This window comes from Acartia tonsa, chromosome 5, assembly GCF_053477335.1.
Source record: "Acartia tonsa isolate MP-2025a chromosome 5, ASM5347733v1, whole genome shotgun sequence".
In the NCBI taxonomy this organism is placed as follows: Eukaryota; Metazoa; Arthropoda; class Copepoda; order Calanoida; family Acartiidae; genus Acartia; species Acartia tonsa.
The window spans coordinates 7572127-7588709 of record NC_137264.1 but is presented as its reverse complement, the minus strand read 5'-3'; the positions used below and the strand labels follow the sequence as shown (position 1 = coordinate 7588709).

Genomic DNA, 16583 nt, shown 5'->3' with positions numbered 1-16583 from the left:
TGAAAATGTTTAAGTTCATGAAACCGTAAACCATTGCAACATTTGAATTCTATTACGTATTAAATTTTCGCAAATTAAATTTCTATACTTAATATATAGGTATTCAATGTTATTTTAATAGATAAAATCAATGGCTGTTCTAAGCTAATTATTCATTGTAATTTTATTTTAAACTTTGTTTCAGATATTAAAATGTTGCATTTATAGAAAAAAAAATAAGTTGAAAATTTAATTTTTTAAGATGAGTGAAAAACAGAAAACAGTTGAAACTGTTGTGAAACAGCCAGCTGCTCAGAGCACAATTAAAAGATTTTTTGAACTTTTATTTATGCTGTTTTCTGCTATTTTGGTTCTTTTTAGTTGGGATTCAGCGAAAAAGGTGATTATAACTATTTTATAGTGCAAATGTTTTATATTCTTCACTAAGAAGAAATACTTATTTAACCTTCAAGAATCCTGTTCCATCACTCATTAAATCTATGATTTGAATTTTTTATGGGCGTGCTAGTTTACAGATTTTTTGCTTTTCATAAAACACCTAAACAAAATTGAATTTTGTAGACATTATGAAAAGGTTTAATTCAATGCAATACATTTTTCTAGAATTCATAATAGGTATTTATTTTGTAGGCGAATGAGGAAAATAGTATATTAAGATCTGAATTGAGAAGAGCTAAAGCTGACAGTGGGGGAGGTGATAATTCCGGAACTAGGTAAGAAAATTTATATATATAACCGGCAACCGAGGCTCAACACGTAGCGCATCTGCTCGTCGCCGGGGAGGTGCAATCAAGGGGTTGGTTGTCTGATGGATGTTACTTAACCTAATATCCTTGGGTGTTAGAATATCGCATCCCATTGCACGTGGATAATGCTCTCGATTCTCTAGATGATCCCTTAAATTGAAGGAGAATCCCGCCCTTGCAAGGTAATGGTAAAAGAAAATTTATATATTGTAGCGAAGCTTTACTGTGCTTGGAGTCTTTTTTAAGTAACTAAGCTTCTCTACTTTGCCAGTAGTCTGTAACGTTAAGGGAAAATTGTGATTTTCTCAGCTGTTATTTAAGTATTAAGACTGTTAATATTTATGGTGAAGATACCTGTACAGTGTATTGTAGAGGATACAACTTACTTAGTTCATCAGTTAGTTCAGTCGGCCATATTTTATTTTTTGTAAGGTCTCGTGATTTTCTAGAACTTATTCTTGCACACTGTTTCCCTTTCATCTTCGTTTTAATGAAAACTGAACATCTGTTCTATATCTCACCTTGTCCATCCATAATTTTGTGTTCTTGTTTTCTTATCTTTTAATTGGTACCTCTACTATTACAAATGAAATGTATACCTAGGTAAAAAGACCTAAAACTTTTTTTCTGGTAAAAAGAATTCAGGGGTGTATATTCTGCACAAGATTTATTTTTTTTTCCCTGCTACAAAATTTTTTATTTTTCTTCCCCCCCCTAGTTTTTTCTCACCAAGAAGGGAGAAAATGGAAAAATATTTAAAGAACTCTATATTTTATTTATTTTATCCCTCCTACCACACATTTTTAAAAGTTTTTTTCACCAAGGAGGGGGGGAAATGTAAAAAATGTTTTCAGTTTTCTTAATTTTTTCATTTTTTTTTCCCTCCAACCACATATTTTTTATTTCCCCCCCCCCCCCCCCTGAGCAGGGGATCCCATGTAGAATATACACCCCTGAAAGAATTTAAGTATTTTTTTCTGAATTTAAGTCGACAGCATCAATCAGTTAGCGCCAAAGACAAAAAAGATTGACTAGGACCTATTACTTTTTGCCAATTGAAAAGTTTAAGGCAAAACAGATTGTTGTACTGCCACTTCTCTTACTATTAATTTTTTCTTATGTTCAATGGTTCATACAGATTATTTACCTCTGGTCAGTTTTGATGTACCTTTATTGTTACTTAAGGTGTACAGTTTGTTTGGATAACCCACGTGAGATAATGTATCAAGACTGTGGACATGTTTGTGCTTGTTCTGACTGCACGGCCAGGTACAAACTTCTTCGAGTTTAATCTATGGTGGGTTGGAGAAATAATACTTTTATCTGAAACCATTAATTGAATAGATTTGATGAACAATTGGGGGATTCAATATCCTTAAGGTTTGCTAGCACCATCATATTAAAGAATTGAAAATTGTAATACTAATAACCGGCAGTATTTATTATTCTTCTTATCTCCTTGAATTAACTGATTCTCACAATGCTCAACTCACTCTATACATGAAAATAATCTATGAACCGATTAATAGATATAACTTCTTAAGAAAGTATGTCAGTTATAATCCCTTGTTCATGAAGCCTAGTTCGCAGTGGTAGATAAATAAAGACTTATTTTACTTCTATTTAATGAATAAAAGCCAACTTAAAAATGTTTTTTTTTCAGAATAAGAAGAACTGACAATCGGTGTCCAGTTTGTAGACAAGATATTGCTAGCATTAAACCTGTCTATATATCCTAATAAAGCTTTTCATTCAGTTATGAAATGCAATGAAATAGATAGTTTGCTGTAATGATCATTTAGAAAAAAAAACAAGTTATTAACTATGTATAGTGTATACCTATTTAAAGTTCACGCCAGAAAAATTAAAATATGAAAATAAATTTTGTTAGCACCAATTTTTTAAACTAAAAGGCAAATATTTAAGAATACATTTTTAAGATGTCAAAAAGTACTTCACGTTCTGTGATATAACATTGTTTTTAAAAAAATTTACATTTTACTATGTATAATGTATATCAACATAATATGGTTGTGGAAAAATTACATACTTACTCCCAAAATTGTGATAGCAATTATTTGTACTTATTTATATTTTAATAGCTTTTATACAACTGATTTAGATAATGATATAATTTAGTTGTATTCATAAAAGTTTCAGATTTCAATAATGGAAGAGAGAGGAGAGATTTTGTTTTCAGACATTTCTGGTGATGATTATCAGAAACCTCAGGTAGGTCCAGGGATCTAAAGGGATAAGACAATGGCCGATAAATTAATGTACATCCCCAATTATACACAAAATTACTTCATATGGAGAATACAATTAGTGTTCGAAACGTTTTTACACTCAACTTAATATACCGACCAATTAAATTCACGTAAGTCCCCAAAGTTGTTATATAAAACTTTTGGGACTTGTGTAATAAACAGTCCGTTGTCCCTTGTCTCTATGAGTAGGTCACAAATCAGATTAATCTTAGAACATTTGATAAGTTTCAAAATTATTTGTGGTTCAAAATACTAATGTCCGTTTCCCTATCTCATATTTTATGTAAGAAAAAATCACTATTGATATGTCTTGGACCTATATAAAGTTAACCTGATTGATCTAGACATTAGTGAGACGTTAATGGACAAACATAAAAATGCTTATTATTTATTATAGGATTTTGTCCGTAAACAATTTATGGATATACTAACACCCCCCCCCCCCCCCCCCAGTTCCCTATTTCCCTTCCATTTTAAAGACACAATTTGATTCTGTACAAAATCAATGTTAAAATTGCAGGAAATTGAAAGTCTTTGCACAAACTGTGGTAAAAATGGAATCACCAGAATTCTACTCACAAGGATTCCTCACTACAAGGTTAGAATTGATTTCATTTGGTTGACTTAATTTTTACCTACTTAATAATACAGGGATGATTTATAACTAGTCCTAGTTCTACAATTACATAACCCAAAACATATCCAGGATGCCTTCATGAAAAATAAGGTCATGATCCTTCAAGCAGTTTACGAGATCTTACTTAACTTGCATACAAGCATACATTAGATTAAGTATTTCTTTAGAAAACATGATTGATTTAAATGGAAGGGGGATCTATCAAGATCCTGTAAAAAAAGGGTTTAGAAACACTTCAGAAAACTAAAAACTTACATACAGCTTCCTACAATCAGGAAGACCAGTTGAAATTAACTTTTAAGTTCGTATTTTTGGTTTGGTTTTAACTTACATTTGGTCAAAATAATTTTTTTGTTTCCTGTTTACAGTTTAGAGGAAGCAAAACATTCTTTTAATTTTGGATTTGTTTAGCATTCTAGAAATTTTCTCAATGTACTAAACATTTAGCTTACTGTATGTCTAAGATTGCTTCCCGATCCTTTTCAGGAGGTTATTCTGATGAGTTTTAATTGTGAAGACTGCGGATATCAGAACAATGAAATACAATCTGGTGGACAAATCCAGGTATACAAATACTTTGCAACAATAATAAATAGATCCATAGATAGCGCAGCAATAACAGGTTTATCTATATTATAATACAAAGTAGAACAATGTTTGTTTGTCTGTCCCTCTGTTTGTTTGAAGCGAAGGATCTCGCTAACCGCTGAACCGACCGGGTTCTCCTTTACAGGGTAGCTTCTCATAGGTCCCGGGAAGGTTTATAACTATTTTCTTGGGGGATGGGACACCCCTAACCCCCCCAAAAAAATTAAAATACCCCCCCTCCTCAAAAAAAATAAAAAAAATTTATATTTTTTAAAAATCTAAAACACGAAAAATTAGTTTTTTAAAACCTCTTGGGGCAAAGCCCCTAGAGGCTAGGGGCGAAGCCGCTAGTCAATTTATAATGTAAAGACAATACTTCAATAATATTATTTATTTTTAAGAATATTTTTACTTATACAAATGTAAAAAAATTCCTCAAGGATAGTGACAGTCTCTAATATGCTAAAACATAAGAAAAAAAATATTTTTACATGTGCTTACATTGTTTCGAGGAGTATTACAGTGATTTTAAATTCCATTGCATAAATATTTTTTAAGTCATGTTTGAAATTGACATGATCATAAAAAGATTGAAATGATGTCTACATATGTGAGGTATTTTATTTCTGAAGACGTAAATACTTACGAATCAATCTCTTTTGATAAAGCCTCTTATTGGTTTTATCCGAATAAGATGTTTGGATAGAAATACAGGGGTGTATATTTTCAAATTTGACCCTGCTGAGGGGGGGGGGGGGGGATAAAAAATAAAATATATATGGTTGGGGGGAAAAAATGTAAAAATTAAGAGAACTGAAAGCATTTTTTTTCCATTTTTCTCACCTTTTTGGTTAAAAAAAAACTAAAAGAATATGTGGGAGTGGGGATAATATGAATAATATAAAGAGTTTTGAAAATATTTTTCCATTTTATTTCCTTCCTTGCTGGAAAAAAAACTAGGAGGGGAAAAAATGAATAATTTTGTAGCAGGAGAAAAAAAATGAATCTGTGCAGAAAATATATACACCCCTGTAGAAATATTGCAGGATTTTCTTTTCAATGTTTTTCATTGAAAACACAAGTTGTTAATGTTTCCATTACTAACAAAAAAAAAATATTGATAACATTAAACCCAAGGGTTAAAAAATCGAAGCCACGTGCGTAGCCGTATCAATAGTTTTGTTAGTAGTGGAATTATTACCTCATTTTTTGTAGGAGAAAGGTATTATAATTGAAGTGCACCTGACCACAGAGAGAGATCTGTCCCGTCAGGTTGTAAAGTCTGACTATGCGAGCATAACTGTACCTGAAATTGATCTGGAGATACCTTGCCTATCACAGAAAGGAGAAATTACTACAGTTGAAGGTAAGTCACGTGGTATATTGACATCATATACAAACAAAACAATGATAACATTCATAAAGCAGTGACGCCTAAAAATATAGAACAAAATAATCCGAATAAACAGATTAAGAAGGGATTTATTAGAGCCGATTCTCATTTATATGAAATTTCTGTTTAACAGAAACTATATGAGCAGCCGAAATCTATTTACTTAATCTTTCTTTTCTTCTGTCTCACAATGTATGCCCCTAACTTCAGATTATGTGTGTGTGTGTGTAGCCATAGTTTCTTAGTGTTTGGACCTAAGTAGTCATGGAGTAGGACGAGACACTTTTGTATGCTAGCACCAGGGCCAGCTCAAGGTCCACGCTCAAGTACAAGTACTTGACCTGCTGTCTCAAGGGACCTACTCTTTATTACCTCACCCTCGCCGAGTATGGCAGGTGTCCCAAATTAAGTCACCGTAAAGAATGACGCTCTCCATAGAGGAGCTTGGGTAAGGGTTGTACTGATATTATGTACTTGACCATTGAGTATCCAAACTACCCAATTATCACCCTTCTTACACAACCAAGGGGAAGTTGTGTGAATGAATTGCGACTGTGAAATTCGAGTTTCCACATGGGGACTTGAACTCGAACTCTCACCACCGTAACTCAGTGCGTTACCACTGAACTACGACGCCCCTTAACTTTAGATTATCATTTTAACTACTTCGCTGCCATTGTTAATAAAGGAGTTGCTCATTTATGGTAAAACTTATTGTCGTATATATTTTTTAGAAAAATACTAAATAGTTTAAGATTCATTAATAGTTCCTATAGGTAAAAGGAAGATAAGTTAAAATATACGTATATTTGTTATGTCGGGTTATGTATACTATAGCATCGTATGATAGAAAATTTTCCACGAATATTAAAATGATAATCATAAAATTAACACCAGTTTAGTTAGGGGCTAAAAAAACTAGTTTTAATCTTATATTTTTCCATTTTAATATCCGCGGAAAGCTGTCTATAATACGATACGATAAATAACTATTTTTAGGCATTTTAAGCAGAACCATGGCAGGTCTGGGACAAGACCAGGCTGTCAGGAAACACATGGATCCTGATGGTTATGAAAAAATTGAAAAATTCATGGGTAAGTATTGTTAAAGTAAACAGCTAACTGTCATACAGGAATTATCAGGGATATAGGAATAAGTGAAGGTGTTTCTTCTAAAAAGGTCTTATAAAATTTAAAAGTAGAAGGTCTAATGTTTTATATTTTTAGGGTCGAGAAAACAAAATGGACATTTAACCTATCTATTTTTCTATAATGTCTTTTTTATGTATCTAAGCCTAATAGAATTTATATGCCAGTACCGGTTCCGATTAAACTGATAAATATCTGCTTAAGCTAATCTGAAAAATCACGTATCGCATCGTATTAAAGAAATTTTTCACGAATGATATAAAAAGATCATAAGATTAATGAATACCAGCTTTGTTAGCTAGTTACCCTCGGGGATAACGAAACTGAAATTTATTTTGTTTTACTATTTTGTGTTGTCTATAATACGATGCGATAAATATTCCAGTTTCAATTAGTCTATGTAAATGCGTTAATTATCTGAAGAACTAAGCTTGTTATGAATTAGAACTTAATTTTTCTTAGCTGAGATCCAGAGTTTATTGAAGCTAGAGAAAGACTTCAAACTGATAATCGATGACCCAAGTGGCAATAGCCACATTGAAAATCCACATTTGCCAGCTGCAGGGATGTATATAGTTTTAAAAAATGATATAGCTTTGTGCGTTAGTTATGGTAGGATAAATGGATTACTTTGAATTTAGTGTTTGAGGTGCTTTCACCCAAACCTAGCACATAATTCCCTCTCCCCCCCCCCCTCTTTTTATTTCTGAAAGATACATATATCTAGCCATATGTGGGGCCCTATACCTACAGGGTAGCCAAACTTTCTGCAAATTTGACCCTGATAAAAGGGGGGGGGGGGGAATAAAAATATGTGGTTGGAGGAGAAAAATTTAAAAATTAAGAGAACGGAAAACATTTTTCTCCCCTCTTTGGTGGAAATAAATAAAATAAAATAGAGTTCTGAAAATATTTTTTCATTTTATTCGTTTCCTTGCATCTCGCGCAGAATATACACCCCTGCCTAAAAATAAAATAAAGATGTAAGTACGTTGTTTCCTAAAAATTTTTCGTAGTCCATATGCTAATTTGGTTAATTTTTTTTTTTCTTTAAAGGTACGAATAGCTAAACTTGCAGGTTACAATACATCTTTTAAGTGTTGAACTTGATTTTAAAACTACACTCCTGGTAACTAGATCCCGGAAGAATGGAGAAACACTATCAGAGAACTAATGCTCAAAATCACAAGCTAGGTAAATACTAAATAAATTTTCTATAAATTAACTTAATCTTTTTATGTCCTCGGTCATTTTAGGTTAAGTAAGGTTCTTGAGAACACTGTTGGGACGAAGCAATGCCCTTTCCGTTTGTAAAGTACTTAAACTGTACTTTAAATTTAAACACTTCTTTAGGATACTTTTTGTGAATCTAAAGCGACGATTGTATCGTAAATAAATATCACTAGCTAGGCTTCTTTTCAAGTATTTATTGAATAGCACTTAAAACTAGGGTTTATAGAATATACGATAACATTGTGCTTTAATATTACATCTTTGTATCTAAATAAATGATAATTAAAGCAACAGAAAAGTAAAATAAATCAGGATTATTAAATTAAATAAACCGATAGTAAAAAATTAAATCAAATTCACTTATATAAAATAAAAATTAAATATTTGTTGTGATCACTTCAAATACTTGAACTAAATTGATGAGTTGTATAAAATTTGGCGCCGTACATTTGTACTTAGCGCAATACGCGGCATTCAAAACCATAGACAAATTATACATATAGAGTTCAAATAATAACATAGACGAATAATTTTGTATTAGATTTTCTTGGAAAAAGTCTACATAGCAAGTATTGCAACACCGTTTCTTAGAAGGAAGTTTTTGTGTCTTAAGAAGTTCTTCATTATTTTGTCTATCTTAAAGACATGTTTATTATCTTAGCTGCTTCATGATGTAGTAGGATATATATGAATGGACGGATTCCTTTTTTCATTTTAAATAGCATAGTTTAACTTCTTTGAAAACCATTCTTGTTTAGATTTAAAATAAGGGTTGGTGTTCAAATTGGGACGAATTTTTGATTTACTAAGCGAATTTAGTTTTTTTTATTATATGATATTGATTCTGTTTTGAAGATCTTAAACTACACGTTCCTATGTATTTAGGAATATATACTGAAGAAGAGATAAATAGTGACCAACCAATTGAGGACAATGATGAATTAACTGCAGAAAAGTTAGAACAGGAACTAAGAAATTATACTTTTAGTCAAAATTCTGTCACAAAAAAAGATAAATAAGTAGTCATGGAGAAGGACGAGATACTTTTGTATAGCCACTAGGACCAGATCAAGCTCCACGCTCAAGTACATCATGACCTGACCCGCTGTCTCAAGGGAGCTACTCTTTATTACCTCACTTTAGCCGAGTATGGCAGGTGTCCCAAACTAAGTCATCGTAATGAATGACGCTCTCTCTTGCCACATGGGGACTTGAACTCGAACTCTCACTACTGTAACTCAGTGCGTTACCACTGAGCTACGACGCCCCTTACTTGAAAACTAATGAACTGATATGGTTCTCCTTTACAATCAAGCTACTTAGGGTCCTGGGAAAGTTTATAACTATTTTGGGGAGGGTACCAAAAAAAATAGAAATAGCACCGCCTTGCGGATATTTTTTTGGTTGATACTTGATCTTTACAAAGATTGAAGAGAAAATATTTTTTGTGCCCCCTAGAGGCCTCTAGGGGCGTAGGCGATATTGAATTAATAAAAAAAAGTCTTATTCACGTAAAGTCATATTTTGATTTAATGGATAAAAATATTTTCTTTTCTTTTAATCAGGAAGTTTTGCATTTTGCAACGAATTGTCCCAGTTGTGGCGCACCTGCCCAAACCAATATGAAGGAAAGGAATCTATCAATCAATTAACGATGCTATCAAAGAGATTACAATGTTCTGTTAATTACACTAGTCCTCAAAGTTTTACATTAACATTTTCTTATTAGTTGGCTCGGGGATTTCAGTGAATTTAATTGGTTGGTTTACTAAGTTAATTGTTCAAATGTTTCAACCACTAGTTTTAATCTACAGAAGGGGTAGTTTTGAATATCATCATTGGAGATCTACATCAATTTATTGGCCATTGTCATGTCCCTTTAGATCCCTGCGATGCCAAACTACACGTTATTTGTATCAGTATGTCTGCTAATATGTAATATAATTTTATGAATATGTATTTTCTAGATTTCTCGTCTTGCTAATATTATGGCATATTTTACCTAAATAATGAATTGTTTATACTTTGTATTCCTTTTTCAAAATCTTTGCTACTTTTGGACACAATCGTCCTTGCTAATTCTAGGCAAATTCTTTTAACAAAGTTTCCATTTGAATTATCTAATCTTCTTTGAAATGAGCGATAAAATAATTAAGATTAAAGAAAAGACTAGGTATTTCTTTTACAACCTACCTTTACTAGTTACTCGATAAATTGATTGATTGATTGATAATAATGAGTAGATTACCAACATACCCTTCTTTAAAGAGGTTGTTATTATGGCCACTGTATGTGATACCTGTGATGTTAAAACTAATGAGGTATGGTTTTATTTTTACATTTTATTTCAGGGGTGTATATTCTACATGGGATCCCCTGCTCAGGGGGGGGGGGGGAAAATAAAAAATAAGTGGTTGGAGGGAAAAAAATGTAAAAATTAAGAAAACTAAAAACATTTTTTCCATTTTCACCCCCTCCTTGGTGAAAAAAACCAAAAAATGTGTGGTAGGAGGGATAAAATAAATAAAATATAGAGTTCTATAAATATTTTTCCATTTTCCCCCCTACTTGGTGAGAAAAAACTAGGGGGGGGAAAAAAAATAAAAAATTTTGTAGCAGGGGAAAAAAAAAATATTGTGTAGAATATACACCCCTGTTTTATTCAGGGTGGGGAAAAACCCAGGGTTTTTTTAAAAAGCCCAGCCCAACCCAACCCAAAAACCCTTAAAAAACCCAGGGTTTTAAGGGTTTTTATGGGGGTTTTATTGGGTTTTTTAAAAAAAACCCTGGGTAGGTTTTTTGTATGCCCACCCTGGTTTTATTTCAAGATAATTATGCTCAAAACAAAATATTAATATAATCACATCTTAGAATGTGACTAAAAAATAACTCAAAATGAAACCGGACAGAAAGAGGTAAGTAAATACCTAAGGGAAATTTTTAAAAAAAGTTTGTCTCAAATAATTCAAAATTGTTTAGTTTAGCGCGAGAGGAAAAAAATTGGCAGAAGTGTCGGTTCAACAACGTTTTTCCAAATCCACGTTTTACCCCATTAAAGCAGCTGCTAGTGTTTTACTTCTGGTTAAAGAATAAAAGAAAATACGCAGTCTCTGTCCGCCTGAAGCTTTACTGTTGTTGGACCGATTAGGAATTTAAAACAGCTGAATTTTGCTGAACATATTTAAATATTATTATTTGAACCTATAACCCTTTTAAGGTGAAATCTGGAGGAGGTATAGAGCCTAAGGGGAAGAGGATCACCCTAACAGTGACAGACAAGTCCGATCTCAACAGAGATGTACTCAAGTCTGAGACCTGTGACCTCAAGATTCCAGAATTGGAGTTTGAAATGGGCGGCGCTGCTTTGGGAGGAAGGTATGCGTATGATCAGCTGTTTTTAATTTTGAAACTAGTTTCTTAAATTCTTCTGTCAGAATTTATTTTTAATAATGAAAAATAAAATGGTTAAATAATGAGGTTAAAAATATGGATTCTTTTTGTTATGTATACTGCTTATGCAAATATTTAAATCAGATGCATTTGTCAGGGAGGTAGGGTCATTGAACTGTCATTTATTTTGGTACTCAAACACGTTCACTCATTTGTTGACTTTAAAGTCTAAATCTTGATTGGTTGGTACAAACAACATATTATGTATTTCCCACCAATAATTTTATACCTACTGTAGAAGAAATCCTTATTTTAAAGTAAATGGTTCTCTGTCTGTGTGTGTTTACCGAAGGATCTCGCTAACCGCTCAACTAATATCATTCTCCTTTAAAGGATAACTTCTCATAGGTCCTGGGAAGGTTTAAAACTGTTCTGGGAGAGGGTTTCACCCCCGCCTTGGCGTCTAGAACCGCTAGTAGATAATAAAGTCTTTGCACATTTACTAGGTTCACAACTCTGGAGGGCTTGTTAAACAACATGTTGGATGAAATAGAACAAAATTCTTTCTGGGGAGGTGGAGACGGGGCAGCCCCAGATGTGGCAGAAAAAATGAAGAAATTTAAGGTAAATTAAGTGTTAGTTAGCAAGGAGGGAAGGGACATTGGACCGTTTATTACACTAGTCTCCAGAGTCTTTTAATATCGTTTTCTAATTTGCTGGCTTAACAATTTTAGGGAATTTTTTATTGAATTTTGATTGGTGGGTTCATTGAGTGTCCAATACTGCCCAAATGGTTTAATAATAGGCGGCCAAAACTGCACAGTAAAACCATATCAGGCCGGACCATTCCTGTCACTGTAGGCATCTCCTAACCCTAACTTACTTACCATAATCTATCATTTTTATCAATGTTTTTCTTAAAGGATGTAAATTTCTGATATTATTATTAGGCGAAACTGAAAGAATGTATTGAAGGGGACCTGGAGTTTACCCTTGTTCTGGATGATCCTGCTGGAAATTCTTACCTGCAAAATTTATACGCTCCAGATCCTGATCCTGGTATGCTGGTAAGTATTCTTTTACCCTGCAGTGGATTGGATTTCCTATAGAGAACGGGATACATCACAAGGTCTTGTTTGGTGCATAAGCATATGTTAAAGAGTTGCGCCTGTTTTTGGCCAAAGCATTTCTCCTATTCTTAAATTGGTCACGTACATGGCATAACTACAGTAGGATCCATTTTTAACGTATTTGTTTATATGTATTTGATGTGGTATTCTTATAAGAGGAAGGGAGACAAGATTTTTTTAGAAGTAAAAACGCCACCCAGCCCCCCCCCCCCTTCCCTTTCCCCACTAACTATTTCTATAAACATGAAGTTATTTTTTAATTGTTTAGATTGAAGAGTATGAGAGAACATTTGAGCAGAATGATGATCTGGGCATCAACGATATGAAAGTTGAAAACTATCAACAAGATTCTTGATCATTTTAATAATTTTTTTTGGTAGATTTTTTTACGTGTAGCTTGCAGAAATTTTTATGTATGATGTATATTACTTTCTATTTGTACTTTTGTTTTATTTTTTTCCTTTTCCTAAATATAAAATGAACGTCCCCAAAGTTGTTTAGTCAAAGAATAAGAAAATTTTGGGGACTAGTAAAATAAAAAAAAACAGTCCAATGTCCCATACTTAGTTTCATACTTAGCTTATTTATAAAAAAAAATATTTTAAACAATAAATACAATTTTTCGACTAATTATTTTGAAAAAGCAAATCAGTTGATTACGAGATCTCTAAAACGTTCAACACTCCTTATCTGATAAACCACAAAATTTCCTCAATTTTCGATTACATTTGTTATTAAAGCTACATTATAAGAAAATCTACAAATTTAAAGGCATGTGATAATAAATAAATGTTTTTACTTTTTTATTTATTTTGTTTGAATCATCAATTTTTATCATAAAACATATGTTTTTATTAATACAACGTGTAGCAAATAGTAACAATACTAAAAAAGAAATAATTTTGAGCTTTTTTAATTCGTACCTAATTTGTGCTTTTTTAAATGCTTTTTAGCCCCATAAGAGTTAATAATATTCACGGATATTTTTTTATATGACATTACAGAAGCTTGGTTGAATCCCCAATCAATCAATCACTTATATATATGTGATGGCTGAAATGAGCGGAAAGTTGGATGAGTATACGGATAGGGCTAACCAGGCGGAACAACAAATTGAACTGTTGATAAAGGTAGGTATTTAGCAGGGAGGGAGGAGATAATCATATTGGGCTGTTCATTACCCTAGTCCCCAAAGTCTTATAATAACGTTTACTTATTCGTTGCTTAACAACCTTGGGGACTTTTATTATAACTTGATTAGTTCATTTAATTTTGGACATTTAGTTTAGTGTACAAACGTTTCAACCGATAATTTTAATCTACAAAAGGGGTAATTGTGTGCAAAATCATCAGAATGTACATTATCGGCCATTGTCTTATTCCTTTAAATTCCTGGGAATTTTTTTTCTGTAAGCACAATAGTATAGGGATTGGGTGACTTCTAAAATGGTGGGTCTGGCTCTCTGACATATCCTAAATTTGGCGAACTTAAAATTTTGCAACGCATTGATAGAAACAAATAATTTCTACTTATGATATTTACATTCCATATTTAAAGAGGACTATCCACGAACGAGAGCACATGATTCTAAGTACCTTCCAGCATTGATCCTAAGTATTTTCTTTCAGAATATAATAGGACACCATATATTATTAATATATTGACGAGAAAATTTATGTTTCACCATGTTTTTTTAGGTATTTTAATTGACTTTGAAAAATTTTATGAAGCTAATTCTTTTAATAAAATGGATATTTGATGATACATATGCGAATACTCGTGTTATATAGATTGTAAATTAATCCATATTAGCATTAATTTAAACATACATATGAGATATAGTAAATGTGCTTTTGACTTTTTTTTATATTTATTATTTGACAACATGGACAATTAAAGACACCCCGAACTCAACAAAACGTTTGATAGAAATTTAACGAAAAATGGTGGACATTTTGTTACTTTTCTTCAACTTGAAGTGGTGAAACATAAATTTTCTCGTCAATATATTATTTATTGATAGTGACCTATTATATTCTGAAAGAAAATACTCAGGATCAATGCTGGAAGGTACTTAGAATCACGTGCTCTTGTTCGTGGATAGTCCTCTTTAATACAAATTATTAAAGAATTAAATTTTGTATGACAAAAGCATAGATAATAATTTTAAGAATTAGCGACGGTATCGCAGATTTTTTCGCAAGAAACTAAGTAAAAATTTTGATTAATTCTAGGATGACTTTACAGTTTATTTTTAGTAGCGAATTTACTCTATGTTTTACCTTTATCGGTTGGTCCCCTTTATTGACCTTAATAGGTCGAGGGGAGGGGGGGGGGGATTGAACGTTCACTCTGTTATCTCGGTTTCTACTAGAGCTAGACGGCTAGAAATTTTTGTGCAAGTCCCCTGTTTGATATTAAATTTCCGACAATAAGTGGATCAAAGTAATTTTTACTTTTTTATTGAACAACCTTGTTTTTTTTAGGGCCGTTTTTACTTAGAAATTTCAAAAGGCTGTAATTTCTGTACGCTTAAAGCTAGAAGAAGAATTTTTTTCAGAAAATGTTTACCTTTATGTATATACTAGCGGCTACACCCCTAGAAGCCTCTAGGGGCACTGGTAGGAGGGGGAAAAGTCGACCTTATCTCATTTTAAATTTGCGTTTAAAAAGAGTTAAAAAATATTTTTGGGGGGAGGGGGGTAAAGAAACCCTCTCCAAAAATAGTTCAAAACCTTCCCAGGACCTATAAGAAGCTTCACAGTAAAGGAGAACAATATCGGTTTAGCAGTTAGCGAGATCCTTCAGGACAGACAAAAAACGCTTACTACTTTATATAATAGGATAATATTAGAAATCCCAAATATAAATTTCGGCGGCGGCAGCTGTACTTGGTAGTTTCCGGACGCTGCAGACAAAAGTCGGTAAGAAAACGGCGCTGGATTTTTATGAAATTTAAATATGTCATGTATACATGTTAGAACAGCTTAGGTTTAAAATTTCAAGTCTCTAAGTCGAAAATTGCGGTCACAAGGGCCTTACAAAAAAAAGTTCATGAAATCAAAAGGTTTGTTGTTTGATTGATATGTGGGGGGGGGGGGGGGGCGGATCTGACACTTTTGCGTTAACAGGGAGTATAGGCCTTGTCTTAGGAGTGAGAGGATAGGTTATTTGGGAAAAAAGTTTAGTTTTGGGGTGTATTTTCCTTATATTCAAAATTTTTTTGATAGGTCTCCAGGTTCAGGTGCTGCAGGCTGGAAGGTCACTTCTGGACAGGTATAAATGAAAAAAACTAGTTTGAAGAGTTAGAGATAAACTTACTAAACCAAATATGCATCTTTTGGGATGTTATGAGCATATATGAAGACAAAAAAAAATCAGCCTCCAGGTTCAGGTCCTGCAGGCCTCCAGGTGAATCCTGGACAGGTAAAAAATAAAAATTTTCACTTTTAAAGTTAGAGCATAACTTCTTTAACAAAAGTTGCTTCTTAATGGATAGTATTAACTAATTTGAAGAAAAATTTTAAATCGGGCTCCAGGTTCAGGTACTGCATGCCTCCAGGTGGATCCTGGACAGGTAAAAAATAAAAATTTTAACTTTTAAAGTTTGAGCAAAACTTCTTTAACAAAAGTTGCTACTTAATGGATAGTATTAACTAATTTGAAGAAAAATTTTAAATCGGGCTCCAGGTTCAGGTACTGCACGACTCCAGGTGGATCCTGGACAGGTAAAACTAAAAATTTTCACTTTTAAAGTTAGAGCATAACTTCTTTAACAAAATTTGCTACTTTATGGATAGGTTCAGGTACTGCAGGCCTCCAGGGGGATCCTGGATAGGTAGAAAATAAAAATTTTCCCTTTAAAGTTAGAGCATAACTTATCTAGCAAAAGTTGCTACTTTATGGATAGTATTAACTCATTTGAAGAAAAATTTGAAATCTGGCTCAAGGTTCAGGTAATGCAGACCTCCATGTGGATCCTGGATAGGGGAAACTAAAAATTTTTTACTTTTAAAGTTAGAGCATAACTTATTAAAGAAAGTTGC

The 16583-nt window shown here is 32.8% G+C and overlaps 3 protein-coding genes across 6 annotated transcripts in view; all 3 read left to right on the top strand.

The window, feature by feature from the left end:
* The first annotated feature begins 148 nt into the window (after nucleotides 1-148).
* Nucleotides 149-2531, top strand: LOC145318677 (uncharacterized). Its single transcript, XM_080160115.1, has 4 exons — nucleotides 149-379; nucleotides 631-713; nucleotides 1932-2015; nucleotides 2410-2531. The coding sequence occupies exons 1-4, from the start codon at nucleotides 242-244 to the stop codon at nucleotides 2483-2485; spliced, it is 381 nt and encodes a 126-aa protein (XP_080016241.1). The 5' UTR covers nucleotides 149-241; the 3' UTR covers nucleotides 2486-2531.
* A 336-nt stretch (nucleotides 2532-2867) lies between these two features.
* Zpr1 (zinc finger protein Zpr1) lies at nucleotides 2868-13340 on the top strand. Of its 4 annotated transcripts, none has more exons than XR_013879446.1 (15): nucleotides 2868-2978; nucleotides 3537-3614; nucleotides 4140-4217; nucleotides 5457-5607; nucleotides 6634-6729; nucleotides 7246-7347; nucleotides 7921-7977; nucleotides 8902-8984; nucleotides 9585-9644; nucleotides 10260-10337; nucleotides 11234-11391; nucleotides 11913-12030; nucleotides 12357-12473; nucleotides 12805-12956; nucleotides 13308-13340. XR_013879446.1 is itself a non-coding variant. In XM_080160113.1 (15 exons), exons 1-14 carry the CDS (start codon nucleotides 2916-2918, stop codon nucleotides 12889-12891), a joined length of 1326 nt encoding a protein of 441 aa, XP_080016239.1. In that variant the 5' UTR covers nucleotides 2868-2915; the 3' UTR covers nucleotides 12892-12928; nucleotides 13308-13340. The 4 variants fall into 4 exon arrangements, 3 of the variants coding, with proteins under 3 accessions (XP_080016239.1, XP_080016238.1, XP_080016237.1); XM_080160113.1 differs by having other exon boundaries at nucleotides 12805-12928; XM_080160112.1 differs by having other exon boundaries at nucleotides 12805-12928; nucleotides 13289-13340.
* A 171-nt stretch (nucleotides 13341-13511) lies between these two features.
* Nucleotides 13512-16583, top strand: part of ArgRS (arginine--tRNA ligase-like protein) — a 33906-nt gene continuing 30834 nt past the window's right edge. The window contains exon 1 of the mRNA XM_080160109.1: nucleotides 13512-13666. Coding sequence (XP_080016235.1) covers nucleotides 13586-13666 — 81 coding nt within the window. The 5' untranslated portion in view covers nucleotides 13512-13585. The remainder of the gene's footprint in view (nucleotides 13667-16583) is intronic.

Bases quoted from the DNA above. Each gene is read 5' to 3' on its own strand.
- LOC145318677 (XM_080160115.1), top strand. From the start codon at position 242: ATGAGTGAAAAACAGAAAACAGTTGAAACTGTTGTGAAACAGCCAGCT. The intron at 380-630 runs GTGATTATAACT...TTTATTTTGTAG, and splicing joins GTTGGGATTCAGCGAAAAAG to GCGAATGAGGAAAATAGTAT. The intron at 2,016-2,409 runs GTACAAACTTCT...TTTTTTTTTCAG, and splicing joins TGTTCTGACTGCACGGCCAG to AATAAGAAGAACTGACAATC.
- Zpr1 (XM_080160113.1), top strand. From the start codon at position 2,916: ATGGAAGAGAGAGGAGAGATTTTGTTTTCAGACATTTCTGGTGATGAT. The intron at 7,348-7,920 runs GGATGTATATAG...CCTGGTAACTAG, and splicing joins TCCACATTTGCCAGCTGCAG to ATCCCGGAAGAATGGAGAAA. The intron at 11,392-11,912 runs GTATGCGTATGA...CACATTTACTAG, and splicing joins GGCGCTGCTTTGGGAGGAAG to GTTCACAACTCTGGAGGGCT.